The 13751-nt window shown below is 37.7% G+C and overlaps 1 protein-coding gene and 1 pseudogene across 2 annotated transcripts; one reads left to right on the forward strand and one right to left on the reverse strand.

Annotated features, from left to right (window-relative positions):
* Window positions 1–55: 55 nt before the first annotated feature.
* Window positions 56–2601, forward strand: LOC132116707 (thy-1 membrane glycoprotein-like). Of its 2 annotated transcripts, none has more exons than XM_059525577.1 (4): window positions 56–200; window positions 982–1036; window positions 1463–1795; window positions 1877–2601. In XM_059525577.1, exons 2-4 carry the CDS (start codon window positions 991–993, stop codon window positions 1978–1980), a joined length of 483 nt encoding a protein of 160 aa, XP_059381560.1. In that variant the 5' UTR covers window positions 56–200; window positions 982–990; the 3' UTR covers window positions 1981–2601. The 2 variants fall into 2 exon arrangements, with proteins under 2 accessions (XP_059381560.1, XP_059381559.1); XM_059525576.1 differs by lacking the exon at window positions 56–200 and adding an exon at window positions 512–671.
* Window positions 2602–11635: 9034 nt separating this feature from the next.
* Window positions 11636–13417, reverse strand: LOC132116580 (F-box only protein 40-like; annotated as a pseudogene).
* Between the last annotated feature and the right edge of the window lie 334 nt (window positions 13418–13751).

The raw sequence follows: 13751 nt of genomic DNA on the forward strand, positions 1-13751 counted from the left end.
AGTAAAAAGCATTTTCTAGATCTTTCAAAAGGGGGAGACAAACGGTTCTCCATCTCTTCTCTCTCCCTCTCTCCTCCTTCTCCTTCAACTCTCCATAGAGCTGAAGCTCGATGAACCACTGGAGAAGGTGTCCTGCTAAATCACACAGACATACATCACAGACTGGGATTAAAACAGCACGACCATAAAGCCTCTGAAAGGTAAATGTATGGAACCTATAATATCGTGCATGCTCAGGCAAAAAAAGGTTTGGGCTGTGATTGAGGATAAAACAGAGCAGATCAGCTTTTACGATATACAAGATAATGTACATCCTACCAGAAAATTGCATGCCAAATTGTGCTGTATTGCACTGTCTATTTTACATAAAAGAATGACATTGGTCTCATCGAAGCAGCAAAAGGCCTTCATGACTCTCATCGGGGTATTTTACTTGGGGAAGGTGAATAGACATATTATGCTCATATGATGATGTTCTCATATGGCGTTGCATTAGTGCAGCATGGATGGGAGGGGCTGCTGCATTGCTCTGCAGTGCAGTACTTCATGCTGTTAGGTGAAATGCAATGTGAGGCAGTTAGGTGGAGCTACAGCACTGTTGTTTTTGTCTGAAGAGCGCAGTTTCACTGATGGTCCACCTAGCCGAGGAGACTAAACATTTTAAAATGCAGGTTTGTTTAACAGTGTGCTTTCCTATATATATATATTTTCAAACAATTTAATTTTGGATTTCAGCCTAGATTTATTGACCACTCTAGATAGTTATTTCAAAGCTAATTATTAATTTATCTGCAATGCTTTTCATAGAAAGGTTATTTAGACCTTCACATGCTCTGGGAAAACAAGACTTATTTTATTATTATTATTTTAAAATAACATAGCACATTTAATATAATCGAATAGTATATATTTATGTATGTTCAAATGATTTTATTCTGTTCTGTGATAGTTAACTCTCCTCTTTCCTTTTTTTCTATCTAGAGGTTTGCAATGAATACAATTAACTCTTTGTTTGGGTGGAGTCTGGCTCTGGGAGGTAAGAACATTATGAATGTTACTTTTCATATGCTACCATTCTAATCATTCAAATATATTCTCTAAAAATATATTTTAATTCTATATTGAAGAGTTCCCTTTTCGTTTTCTTTGATTAAGCAATATATAAGAATTATACACACACACACACACACACACACACACACACACACATATATATATATATATATGTTAAATGGAAAAGAACACCAGTTCAAAATTGAAAAATATTCAAAGATTCACCCTTTGTAATCCTCAAAAGAGAGAAAGTCCGTTTTGAGGAGGCATGAGATTGAGCGTATGATGACAACTGTAATTTTGGGAAGAACCTTAAATAAATGTAGTGCTGTACTGAACTCTTGACTTTTCCAAAGCATTGTACAGATATGGCAAATACCTAACAGGCTCAATGATTTCTCATCTCCAGTTCTGATGATCCCAGTGTTGTGTCAGGATGAAGAGAGTGTAATTACAGTATGCCAAGAGGAAGATAATGACCTCAGAGTGGACTGCCTTCTGGAGCCCAGACACAACTACCACACAGACTATGAGTTCTCCATGTCTAAAGGCCAGAAGGAGATCATCATAAACACCAACATCTCTGGAATAATGCCTGAACCCAAGTTCAGGCACAACACGTTTGTGACAGAGCTTGAGCCATATGGATTCAGGCTGACCATTATGAGCTTCACCGTCACTGAGAATACAACGTTCATCTGTAAAGTAACCAAGATCCAGAAGACTCTGTTTGTTGAACTGGGTAAAGCAGCTGTATTGTGGCACTATGCGAAATAAATTAATACTTTCTCTGCCTAAAACTGAACTTGTCTTTGCCTTTCAGACAGCATCGAGCCCTGCTCTGCCATCAGTGTGTTTCTACTGGGTTACCCTTGGCTCAATCTTCTGGTTCCTCTGTGCATCTCACAGCTTTGGGAAGCCTTTTAAGAAACAGCCAGCTATGCCATCATATTTCCAGAGTATAAATAAAGTAATTCTGTAGATTTATCAGCATATTTAAGTATTTTTTAACGCTTTTTGATCAACATGTTCTGCTTTTATTATAAAGTAAGTTCCGGTTGCTGCCTCTATGAAGGTATTTGTTTATGCCTTTTTACGTGTCTAGCCAAATCACAAGTGAAGACATGTTGTGTGTGCAATAAATTAAAGGATTTTTAAGATTCTTGACTGCTATTAAAATCGTTGATGAAGGTATGTCAAGCAATTGTACTGCAACAGTGCCATCAATGCTTTCAGTGAAATGCACCATAAACATCTTGGGTCATCAGTCTAGATAAATAAATAAATCCCATAATTTATTGGCTTAATTATGGTTTTCCCAGCACTTTGAAATTACACACTGCAATTGCACACTGTTTGATGTTTGTGTGAAAGAAAACATAATTTAATAGTATATAAGGTATCATTTTAATTTGATCAGCAGTTTGTTTTGAAAATGCTGATGCCTTCTCAGAAAATGTATCTTTAATAAAATCTGTCACTGGTGTTATAGCTCTTGCTTCTTTTGTGAAATAAAATAAACCACCATAAGATAAAAAATAAAATAAAAGTTGTCATTTTTGATTGCTAATAATGTCAAGATGACAATAAATAACATCAGGTTGGTTATTGTAGATACAATTAGTGAATGAGCTCAAGACTTCTACACATTTGAGAAAAACCCTTAACTTCTCTTCTCTTTAAACGCAATGAATTGTGGTTGGTCACTTTTTACAGGTACATTAAAAAGGACACATCAAAGAAGAGCTTTAAGTAATTTTTACCGGTAGAAGCTGCTAAAGGCAATACAGATTACAGACTGGTTGCTGCTGTAGTTTTGTTACTCTGACTTTTGTCTTGTTATAATAGGAAGATACAGTATGTGAGAGTGTAGAATTACATAAACTGAGCATGCACACAAAAACACACAGAAGCGTTTGAAAGCGGGTGACTTCCAGCGGGTACAGAACTGAGTTGAGTCTACTGTCTGGAACAGTAAAAAAAAAAAAAAAAAAAAAAACCAACAAATAAAGAACAAAAACTCTATGATCAACACAAATCACACAAATGGCCCATTTTAAGTTTGCATCCCTGGTACCGAAACTTGCAAAGCTGTGACACTGGTGATGTGCGCATCTTTCCCGGTACCACCTATTATACTTATTATATTTCCCGGTACCACCTATTATACACCTATTAATACCTGCTAAACACTACATAATATGCCATTGCTAAGTGCAACCCTAGCTAACCCGTTTCCCCGTAACCATATTAGTAACTGGACTATAACCAGTAATTAATCTTGCAAATAATTAAGCTAAAATAAACTGTAATTAACAACAATAACATTTGTTTATGTAATTATCCTTAAGTCAATCTTATCTCCATAATTTACCAAGTTTGAAAATGGGGACCTGTCACATGTCACGAGGAAAAAGCAAGCACATCCAGCTTAAAGTCAGAGGGGGCCCCCTAGGGGGGATGCAGATATATTGCTCCATGTTATATTAATAATGACAATTCGGATTGTTCAAATTGTCAGCTACCGGGGGCTTCCTCAAAATGCATGACCCCACGCAATTGCCTGCCCTATTGCTACGCCTCTGGTGACAGCCTTCCACTCAGATCCGCCTAGACTTAGCTGCTCGATGTAATGAGGGGCGTTTTTTTCCTCACATGTAAAACACATCGACGGATAAATTTGTGGGGGGAGAGTGAGCATGTACTGTAGGCTATTTGCCGGCATGAGATCACTCAAACCAGGTTGCTAAGCCACGTGACTCCACTGTTCCTTTCTCCAATTTGCCATTCTGTGTAACAAGAATGTTTCTCCAAGCTCGCTGAGAGAAGAGAAACGGGAGAGTGAGCCTGCCTTCATTGAAGAAGGCGATTCATGTGCGGAGAAGAGCAAGACTCATGCTCTCAGTGAGCGCCGCCCAAACAGGTGACATACTAACTGCCCTTATGCATTCTGCAGGATTCCCTGTACGAGCCACACTCGCTGCGTAACATTTGAAACAATGTCACTAGGAAATTTGTTCTTTTAGGTGCCGAATGGCCACAGGGAAAGGCTTCTTGCTTCTTCCACTGCCTTTGCTTCTTCTACGGTGGCTAGCTGCAGGCTGAGCTTCTTCTTTTGCTTTTTGATTGCAGAGTCAGCGAAGAGATGATCCTCATCACTGAAGAAGAATGATCTGTTGAATGGTGCTCTGAGACGATTTATAAAGGGGTCAGCTTCGCCCTTTTTGGCGGGCTAAACCACCATTGGTTTGTGCAGCTATGTAAAGATGAACAAATGAGCCTTCAGCACAGAGTAAAACAAGAGTTTTCCCCATAGGGTTATATGCAATGGGAGAGACCGTTTGAAAGGGAACTGATGTTGGAATATTTCTGCCTCACAGGTAACATTTTAGTCAGAGAGAGGGTTTTGTTTAAGCAATGTTTGAAATATCTAAATTATCTAATTATCTCATTATCTAAAAAATGCTAAAATATTTAATGCATTATTTAATTATTATACCATTAATAATTAATTTAATTTGTAGTTAACAGGTTAAGCATTTCAATAATTTACCATACTAGGCTGCTGGTGTCTGTGCTTATTTATTTATTTATTTTTAAATAACATGAGACTTTGTGACTTCATGGTCATTTTATAATGAATCCAAAAGCAAGATGTGAGAGTTCACTGCAGTGTAGAGATGTCCAGTTTGCAAACGAATCATTCGATTTAAACTGTTTTTTTTTAACCAGTTCACCAAATCGAACTGAATCGTTTGAAATGGTTCGCGTCTTCAATAAGCATTAATCCATAAATTCTTAAGCTGTTAACTTTTTTAATGTTGCTGACACTCCCTCTGAGTTAAAATTGACCAACATCCCGGAGTAATTCATTTACTCAAACATACACTGACTGAACTGCTGTGAAGAGAGAACTGAAGATGAACACCGAGCCGAGCCAGATAATGATTATAAGATTGACTCGTTCAACACTGAACAACACTGAAACTATAAAAATGTATGTATCAAAGAGTTTTATTGGTTTAATCTGTTCAACATTTTCAGAGGATTCTACAAAAACTTTCCTCCTCTTTCTCTGGATAAATTAAATCAATCACTGTGATTCTTTTTGGATCCCAAACACAATTTTCTTCAAGACCACTTGGCACCATGCCACAGTTTGGAGGACACCAGGCAGTGTCATACCCATGATCATGCCAGGTTTTCTGCAGTGGATGACCTTGACGGTCAATCTTCTTCACTCTCCCAACATTGACCTCCACTCTAACAATCACTCTCTCGTTCTCAGATACATCCAAAGGGTATCTGGAGGCCTTCTGTTGATCTCGGCTGAGGTAGACACCACATCCAAGCATGCGGTTATAAGAAGACTGGTTAAAGCCATAGACTTGAATTTTGTCAGCATTCTCCCTGGATGTGCCATGGTACATCGTGTAGACTTTTGGTTCTCTGTAACTCTCAAGAGATGGTGGAGCACCTGGTTCCAAGTCATCTTCATCCCACATGTTTGCTACAAATAATCTCGGTATGCATAAGATATTAGTGAAATGTAAATACCATGTGTAAGTGAAATAAAATACTCGTACTCAACACAAAGAAAGTCGTGACTTACCTTTAATGCTGCTTCTAACACTGAGTGCAGATCTCCACAACGGAAATTTTCCTCAAACAAAAGAATATACTTTCAGTTTCTCTTTATCTTGATAAACTCTTATCTGAATTATATATAATATATATTACATACTGTATTTAGACACTGTATAAATGAGACACCCATGTATTCAAGTTCAAGTAAATTAATACATTAATTTAAATGTAGCTAAAGTTTTATTTTCATTTATAGTTTGCAGCTCTGTTTTCTTGTAAATTCCCCAGTCTACTGGAAACGTCCTGTGACTGGGTGAGTCTGAAAGGCTCATAGGGTAGACCAAAAACAGCAGCCACCCCATATGCTTCAAAAACAGGTTTATTGAAACAATCTAAAAGAACATAAAAGAAAATATGGATCACTTACAATGACGGACCACAGCTCAGATCCACTTTCTGTCTGATGCAGGAGTGTGTGCATGTGTGTATGTAAATTAGACTAAACAAACTTCCTTAATATGGGGTTCCATTTGTGTCAAAAATAAGTTGACTGCTTTGTGCTTTGTACTACACAATTGTCTTTGTCTACAGTCATTACCTACTTGTTCAGGTAAATCGACAGAGCTGGGTATTAACGGATTACGTGTAATCTGGATTACGTAATCAGATTCCAAAACTCAAGTACTTGTAATTAGAGTAAACTACTTTTTTAAATACTTGTAATCAGACTACAATTACTTTTTTATGGATTACATTATTACATATTATTTACATAATGGTCATAAGTTGTTCACAATTATAGATTCTCTTTCTCAATTAAGTTTCCTTTTTTAACATTTGTCCCCCCCCCCCCCCCTAATAAACCTGCTGCTTTACCGTTTGTGATTCTTTCAGTTTTTCTGGCGGAGAGGGAGAGGGGTGTCAGAATTTCGCTCAGAAGAAATCAGCAACAAGATAATGGAGGGGAACACAGGCTTTAATCACTGGATGTACGAGAAGGGTATTCCTGCACAATTGGAGGCAGCGGTTTAAGGACCCTGGTTATAGGACCTTAGTTTTTTCTGACAGCGCCATCTACCGAACTGGATCACCGAAAAGACTCATTTGAGATGGACGACATGGACAATCAGACTGTGAGTACCGATATTAAATTAACTTTTATTATATTACTTTTAAACGAAGCAAAGTTTACATAGCCAAAGTGAGAGCTGCTAACTATGAATTAATAACTTATTCCCATGAATTTAGAATTTGTATTCTAGATGTATTAATTACCACGACGTTGCGTTTTATAATAAGTAAATCTAGCCAGCACATTAATTTATCTTTAAACTAGTGCTGTCAATCGATTAAAAACTTTAACTAGATTAATCACACATTTTTTCTGTGATTAATCGCAATTAATCGCAATAAAAAAAGAAATGTTTTTGTACGTTTTTAATATATTTTTTAATGTAATAATTTCACAGTTAATCAAATTAATGTAGAAACAACATAAAGACAGTATATTTTAAATACTTGTTTAAATGGCATCTTTTTATGAATGAAGGCCAGTATTACTGATATTAATACAGCTACTGATTTTTTTTTTACATTTATTATTAGGCTTCAAAAATATAACAGTTTTTAATTTAAGTAAACTTAAAACAATGCTAACATAAACCCATAATAAATGTCATGTTTACTCCTGCCCTTCCTGTCTTAACAGTTAGGAAATATACAGAAATTTAATAAAGTTATCAAAGTTATATGCAGTCTGCACTGCATAAACTATAAATTAAATAGTTAATCCTTATTAAAGCTACAAAAGTTATTTAGTCAAGAGCAGCGAGTCATTTTCTCTGTTCCCTTTGTTCTTTAACTTTACTGACAGGAAGCTTTATTGGCTGCTGTCCCTTTAAGAGCAGACAGACACGCGGATCTCACCGTTTATATACTGTCTATGGATCTCGCCTCATTCTCTCACAACTCTTTTTGTTCATTTTAGACTTTATATAAATCATTTAAGAATGCTCTTATGAGGATAATCGACAAAACTGGCACTTTGGGATGTTTATTGTTAGTTCAAGCGCTTAAGAGAACTGGATTCTGGCGCCCTGTCTATGCATTGTGTGTGTGTGTGTGTGTGTGTGTGTGTGTACGTGTGTATGTGTCACATAAGGGCATTCACAGACAGTGCATTCTCTTTTGTCTTGCCGCGCTTGAAATGTTTAAAAACATTTAAATGAATAAGAGCGCTATCATATAATGTAAAGCTAGCCAACGGATGGCAGAAAATACGGATGCTGCGTTAATTGCGTTAAATATTTTGACACGTTAAACCAGACAAAAATTAATCGCATGCGTTAACGCGTTAACGTTGACAGCACTACTTTAAAGATGAGCATGAAAGCATGCTGATGTTAAATGTGTAAGATTTACCTGGAGCTTACTGTATTAGTACGAAAACGTTATCATGGTTTTACCTTATTAGTTAAGTATAAAATACCTTTCATAATTCAACTGCCTGGTTGCACTACAAATTAGCCTGTCATTTTGGCATTGTTTTGCAACCATGAATGAGTCGTTCGGCAGTTTTAAGAAGAATTAATGCAAGCCTCTGCTTGAAGTTACGAGCGATTCCCGCTCGCCGTTTGCAGTGCATTAGAATGTTTTTTTTTCAAGCCACATCCGCGCTTCATTATAGAAATTTATTTTTTGCATATTGTGGTGTATACAAACAATGTAATGGCTAGGGACAAAACCAGCCCGTGCAGTCGTCTCTCCATAGTTGTGTTGTCTCCGTGTTGTTTGCTGGCTTTTCCTCTTATGTTGGAATTTTCCCGCACGTAAATTCTGACCAATCGAAAAGCAGTTTAGGAAATACATCATGGCCAATGAGTGATGTAGATGTTGTCATGTGACTGCATTTTGGTCCGTTTCAACTGGTACTGACCAAAGCAATCAGTGTGGTGTGAAAGGAACCCAAAAAGCTGAAAAATGCTACAATGTATAATTGTTTGCCCTTGGTTCGGACCAATTGAATCGAACTAGAGATGTGAAAGCACCCTAAACCAACAGGGTACTAGAACTGCGGTCCTGAAACTGCAGCCATCGCTATATCGTCCAGTACGGTAGGTGGCGCTGTCAGGAAAAACTAGGGACCTAGAACTGCGGTCCTAGATCTGCGGTCCTGAATCTGCAGTCTCCGGTTGTGCAGGAACATACTATTGGCTCTGTGAACTGTTTCATCCTATCAAAAAGAGTTACTCAAGATGTGAAGGAGCATGTGACTTGTTGAATGTAGTGAACGAATACGATCTTCTCATAGGTGAAACAGTTGAATGAACTGATACATCTCGTTTGTGAATTTAATGAATGAGAGCATACAGGGTCAGTGAGCCAAGCATGTAAATCTCGATCAGCAATCAGCAGATACAAAGCGCAGTTATTGGGGCACATACGTTTGTTTTCATATTTGGAATACAGAACATAACTCCACGTTTAATGCCCGATAAAACCTCGTGCTTTGTTAATCTGAACAATTTATTTAGACTGTTTATTTAATGCGATCATGCACACACTTTAATAAAGCCAAATCAGTTTTTGTCACAAGTAAATACGTTCATTGACTTAAGACATAACACACAAGACACTCTTTTTCGCCAACTGCTGGCGTATTTGTGTAATATGAAGAAATGGTCACTGAACGAATCAGTGAATGAATCATTTTGGATAGATATGGCTTATTTTTTGATCTATAGAGTTTTCGCCGGCAACGGCAAATGGCAGAGTGGATTGTGTTTACCGACAATGTTTTCTGGAAGTATTCCTGAACCCATGTTGTAATTTCCATTACAGTAGCATTCCTGTATGTGATGCAGTGCCGTCTAAGAGTCCGAAGATCACGGACATCCAGTATGGTTTTCCAGCCTTGACCCTTACGCACAGAGATTGTTCCAGATTCTCTGAATCTTTGGATGATATTATGCACTTTAGATGATAATAACTTCAAACTCTTAGCAATTTCTCTCTGAGAAACTCCTTTCTGATATTGCTCCACTATTTTTTGCCGCAACATTGGGGGAATTGGTAATCCTCTGGCGATCTTGACTTCTGAGAGACACTGCCACTCTGAGAGGCTCTTTTTATACCCAATCATGTTGCCAATTGACCTAATAAGTTGCAAATTGGTCCTCCAGCTGTTCCTTATATGTACATTTAACTTTCCCAGCCTCTTATTGCTACCTGTCCCATTTTTTTTCGAATGTGTAGCTCCCCTGAATTCCAAAATGAGCCAATATTTGGCATGACATTTTTGGACATGACATGACATTTGGCTCCAACTTTTTTGGAGTTTTGTTATTGAAATTAATTATTTTCCCAAATTCCAATGAAATTCATACCATCTAGAGTTAGGTTGCACTGTAGGATCCTCTTTGGCTCTACCTTTGGGCAGGTTTTGGGTCCAAATTCAGTTTCTGTTGTGGTTACCATCTTTTCCTGCTTACCAGGATAGAGCAGTAACCCTAAAGAGAAGATTTGTTAGCATTTGTTTTTGTTTTTTTACTCATTCAAATATACTTGAGTCTAATATATGAATGACGTGCCATTTCCTGACTGTTACAGACAGGTCATATATGGTCATATATCTGTGGGAATTCTGAATGAAAGTTAAAGGACAAATCAAAATCTCCTTGTTTCACTGCTTACCTGCTAAAGAATGAAGTTCTCCCAGCATTGGAAAGTCAAGAGCATGTTTCGATTTGTCCATTTGACCGTTTTCGAGAAACAAAATATATCTTTTCTACATCGATGACCAAATGGGATTCTTAGAGATGGTCTCTGTTGCTTGCTGATTGTCTTCTCATGAGTGGCCATCTTTGAGTTACTGTTGAATCTGAATATTTTTTTTTAATGAATGAAAGTGTTTTTAAGGTTATGATGGTTTCATATTTTTAATCAGTCATTTTAATCACACTTTAAATATTTTAGGTCCCATTTTATATTAAGTTTAAAATAAGTACAATGTTAAGGCCACTTAATATAAAGTGGGACCATATTTTCTTATGAGAGACTTCCCATGTATACATGTGCACTATACGTATTCTGATTAGTTATTGGCTGAATACTAAGCATTTAGAGAATAGAAAATTATTTTATCTTGTATTCTTTGTCCTGCAACTGAAGTGAACTCACCTCATACATGGCAGTTTTTTCCCCCATAAATCGGATTCCTGAGCAGTTTAGTAGCCTCTGATTATTTTACATTCTTGCAGCACAGTGGCATGTTTGGAAATGGCTGTTACACGCCGTTAGCGGCTGTTGCCATGGCTGCTCTATTCTTTATAGAAAGCCTGAAGGGTGATGGACTCAGCTCAAGAACAATGAGTGTTCTGTAATAAATATTGTAGACTGACGTGACGCTGCGGTTGTGCTCAGCATGAGATTTTTGTTTAATCAAACCAGAGGAAAGCCTGTTGGCTTAAGTTTGTGCTTAAAACTGTTCAATTAATGGATAACACCCAAGAAAACACATGCTGTTATTGTTGCCTTAATGTTGTTGTACTGTTTGGTTCCATGGGAACATTCTTATGAATCTTTAGGTTGTTCCTTTCTGGTTTTTATTTTTAAATAACCATAAACTTATACTATAATTTCTCCAAAATTTGAACTATATTAAACATCTCTTGAAATTGCCAACACATACATTTTTCCTTCCCCATTTTCCATCAACATGTTTTCTATTCTCATAAAATATGAGACAGGGTATAAATTAAACACACACACACACACACACACACACACACACACACACACACACACACGTTCACACACAGACAATTCCATGCCAAAATTGGAAAATTGTTGTTTTTCTACAAATGGCTGACTGAGACTTCAGACTCTCAGTGATAGACCTGTTATCTGCAGATTGCCTTTTTTAAATTCAGTATTTTAATTACAACACCCTCTTTCTGGCTCTCCAGCACCATCCACCATGGGAATAGGCCTTCTTCTCCCACTTCAGTGAGACCATCCCTCTATCATGAGGCAAGGTCCTATATACCTCCCTCATTAGGGAGCTTCAAAGCCGGTCAGCAGTGATGTCAGCCAGTGAAGCTTCTGCTTTGAAAGGTGCAGAGTAGAAACCATACGTCTGTGTTCTAACATCCAGAAGAAGGGCATCTGTGGACCCGGATTCAGCTATGAGATGCCCCCATAGTTCCCTCTCCAAAGAGCACAACAGCGTAGCTTGAACTTCATCCTATTTTGGCATGTCATCGATTTAAACACCTAGGTCAAATGTGTCTACGCCTGCATTCACCTTCTTGTTATGCAAGGGTTGTTTTCGAATGTAACTTTGTTTGTTTTTTTAAGTTGGTTGGGACTTTGAAAGTGTGGACTGTTTTAATCTACATGGGCTCCAAATATTCATAGACGAGTTTCTTCTTGGATCTTGTGTCGCATGCAAACAGGGATGTGTCTATGAGGAATTTGTCTTTGTCCTTGGCAGTTCTTCATGTAAGACTTCCGACCTGCTCGGGCTGGCTTGTAGCTTTATTTCTTTGCGAGAGGTTTCAGGATTTTGCCCCAAAGATTTCATTGTAAGCTTGCAGCCGCTCAACTGCATGCAGAAATTTTTTTCCCAAATATTATAGCTTTTCAGATTGGCCACATTAGGATTCCTCGCCAATTTCACTCATTCCTCCTGAGTCAGCCCACCTTCTTCAATTTCTGCACTTGAAGACCCAAATTCTTTCTCAACTCCATTTGACAGCGGTAGCTCTCCCACGGCCCTCCCCAGGACCACAACCAAAACCTCCTCAGCCACCTTTTAAATAAGTTCAGGAAAAAGAGTCTTAATTCTGAGAGAATGAAACAGATGCTGCTGGTCCCTCAGAGCCATCGAGAGATCTAGAGGTTCCTGAGTGTAGTTCTACTTCAAAATGTTGATGGGCCAACGGTTCCACTCCATTGAGTTGGAGACAATGCTGGCAGGACACAGTCAAATGCTTAGCCAGGTTTGAGCGGCACATGGTGAACAGGCATCCATATTTGACATTGAGACAAGGCACCCTTTCACTGGCGCACAAGAGCATATGTTCTTCTTCCTTGCACTGGTGAAACACAGCAACGCACAGCAAACAGCAGCTCTTGATCTCACATGACACAGAAATCTCAACTGGCGTCTTGTAGCACCGGATGTGGCAGCTCTCACAGTGGGGGAGGAGCTTGGATGTTTGAGGACTTTGTCTACCCTGTGAAAAAATGCTAAGTTTTTACAATGTTTTAGACTGGATAGAAACTTTGCAAAGTGTCTCACCATAAGTACAAGCAAATGTCAATGAAATGTTAGTCAAATCTAGACAAATCTTAGATCTAGAAGAATAGCATCATAGAGTTAATACATATGCTGTAAATGCATAATATACACATGCATAAATGTGTTTGGCATGTTCCTCCTCTTGGTGATAAAACCTGAAATGTATTTCAGAAATATCATTAATACTAGGCTAATGCTAAAAAGTTAAATGTTTCTTGCAGAGATAATGCACATGTTTAGACTGCTATGTTTACATCTTGCTTTTAGCTGGCAGACACTAAAAAAAGCTAAGAAAAGTTAACCTACCATAGTGTTTTTACTGTGAGCTCCACACTAGTGTTCAGCTTATTTACTAAAACTTTGAGGGAGACTATATCTGTGTCTACTCACTAGTTAAAAATAGACACTTTCATATACTGGGAGTGTGACTAAGGTTTTGGCATAAAAGAGTCAAGTTACATGTTCTGTACCCATAGCAGCTCTATAGGTACCCGATGTTTTCAAGACGCTGTATCAAGATTAAAGATGACATGCCTTCCTAAACTTTTCTTAAGCTATTATTTTCAAATGTGCTGAATTTGGCTGTTTGAATGCAATAATTATTTTATCCACATATGGTGTTTTTAAAAAATTTCAGCATTATTTATTTACATTTGTTTGTTAAGCCTATATATTCAACAGTGCTTTTCCAATCATATAATTATTGTGCATATAGTGCACACAAAAATGGTACATTTTACTCTATAGGTTTATTATCCCCATTCATGCTTGCATGTTTAAACAAAAACTATAAAACATGACGAGCTAT

The sequence above is a fragment of the Carassius carassius genome, chromosome 36 (assembly GCF_963082965.1).
Source record: "Carassius carassius chromosome 36, fCarCar2.1, whole genome shotgun sequence".
NCBI classification, from domain to species: domain Eukaryota; kingdom Metazoa; phylum Chordata; class Actinopteri; order Cypriniformes; family Cyprinidae; genus Carassius; species Carassius carassius.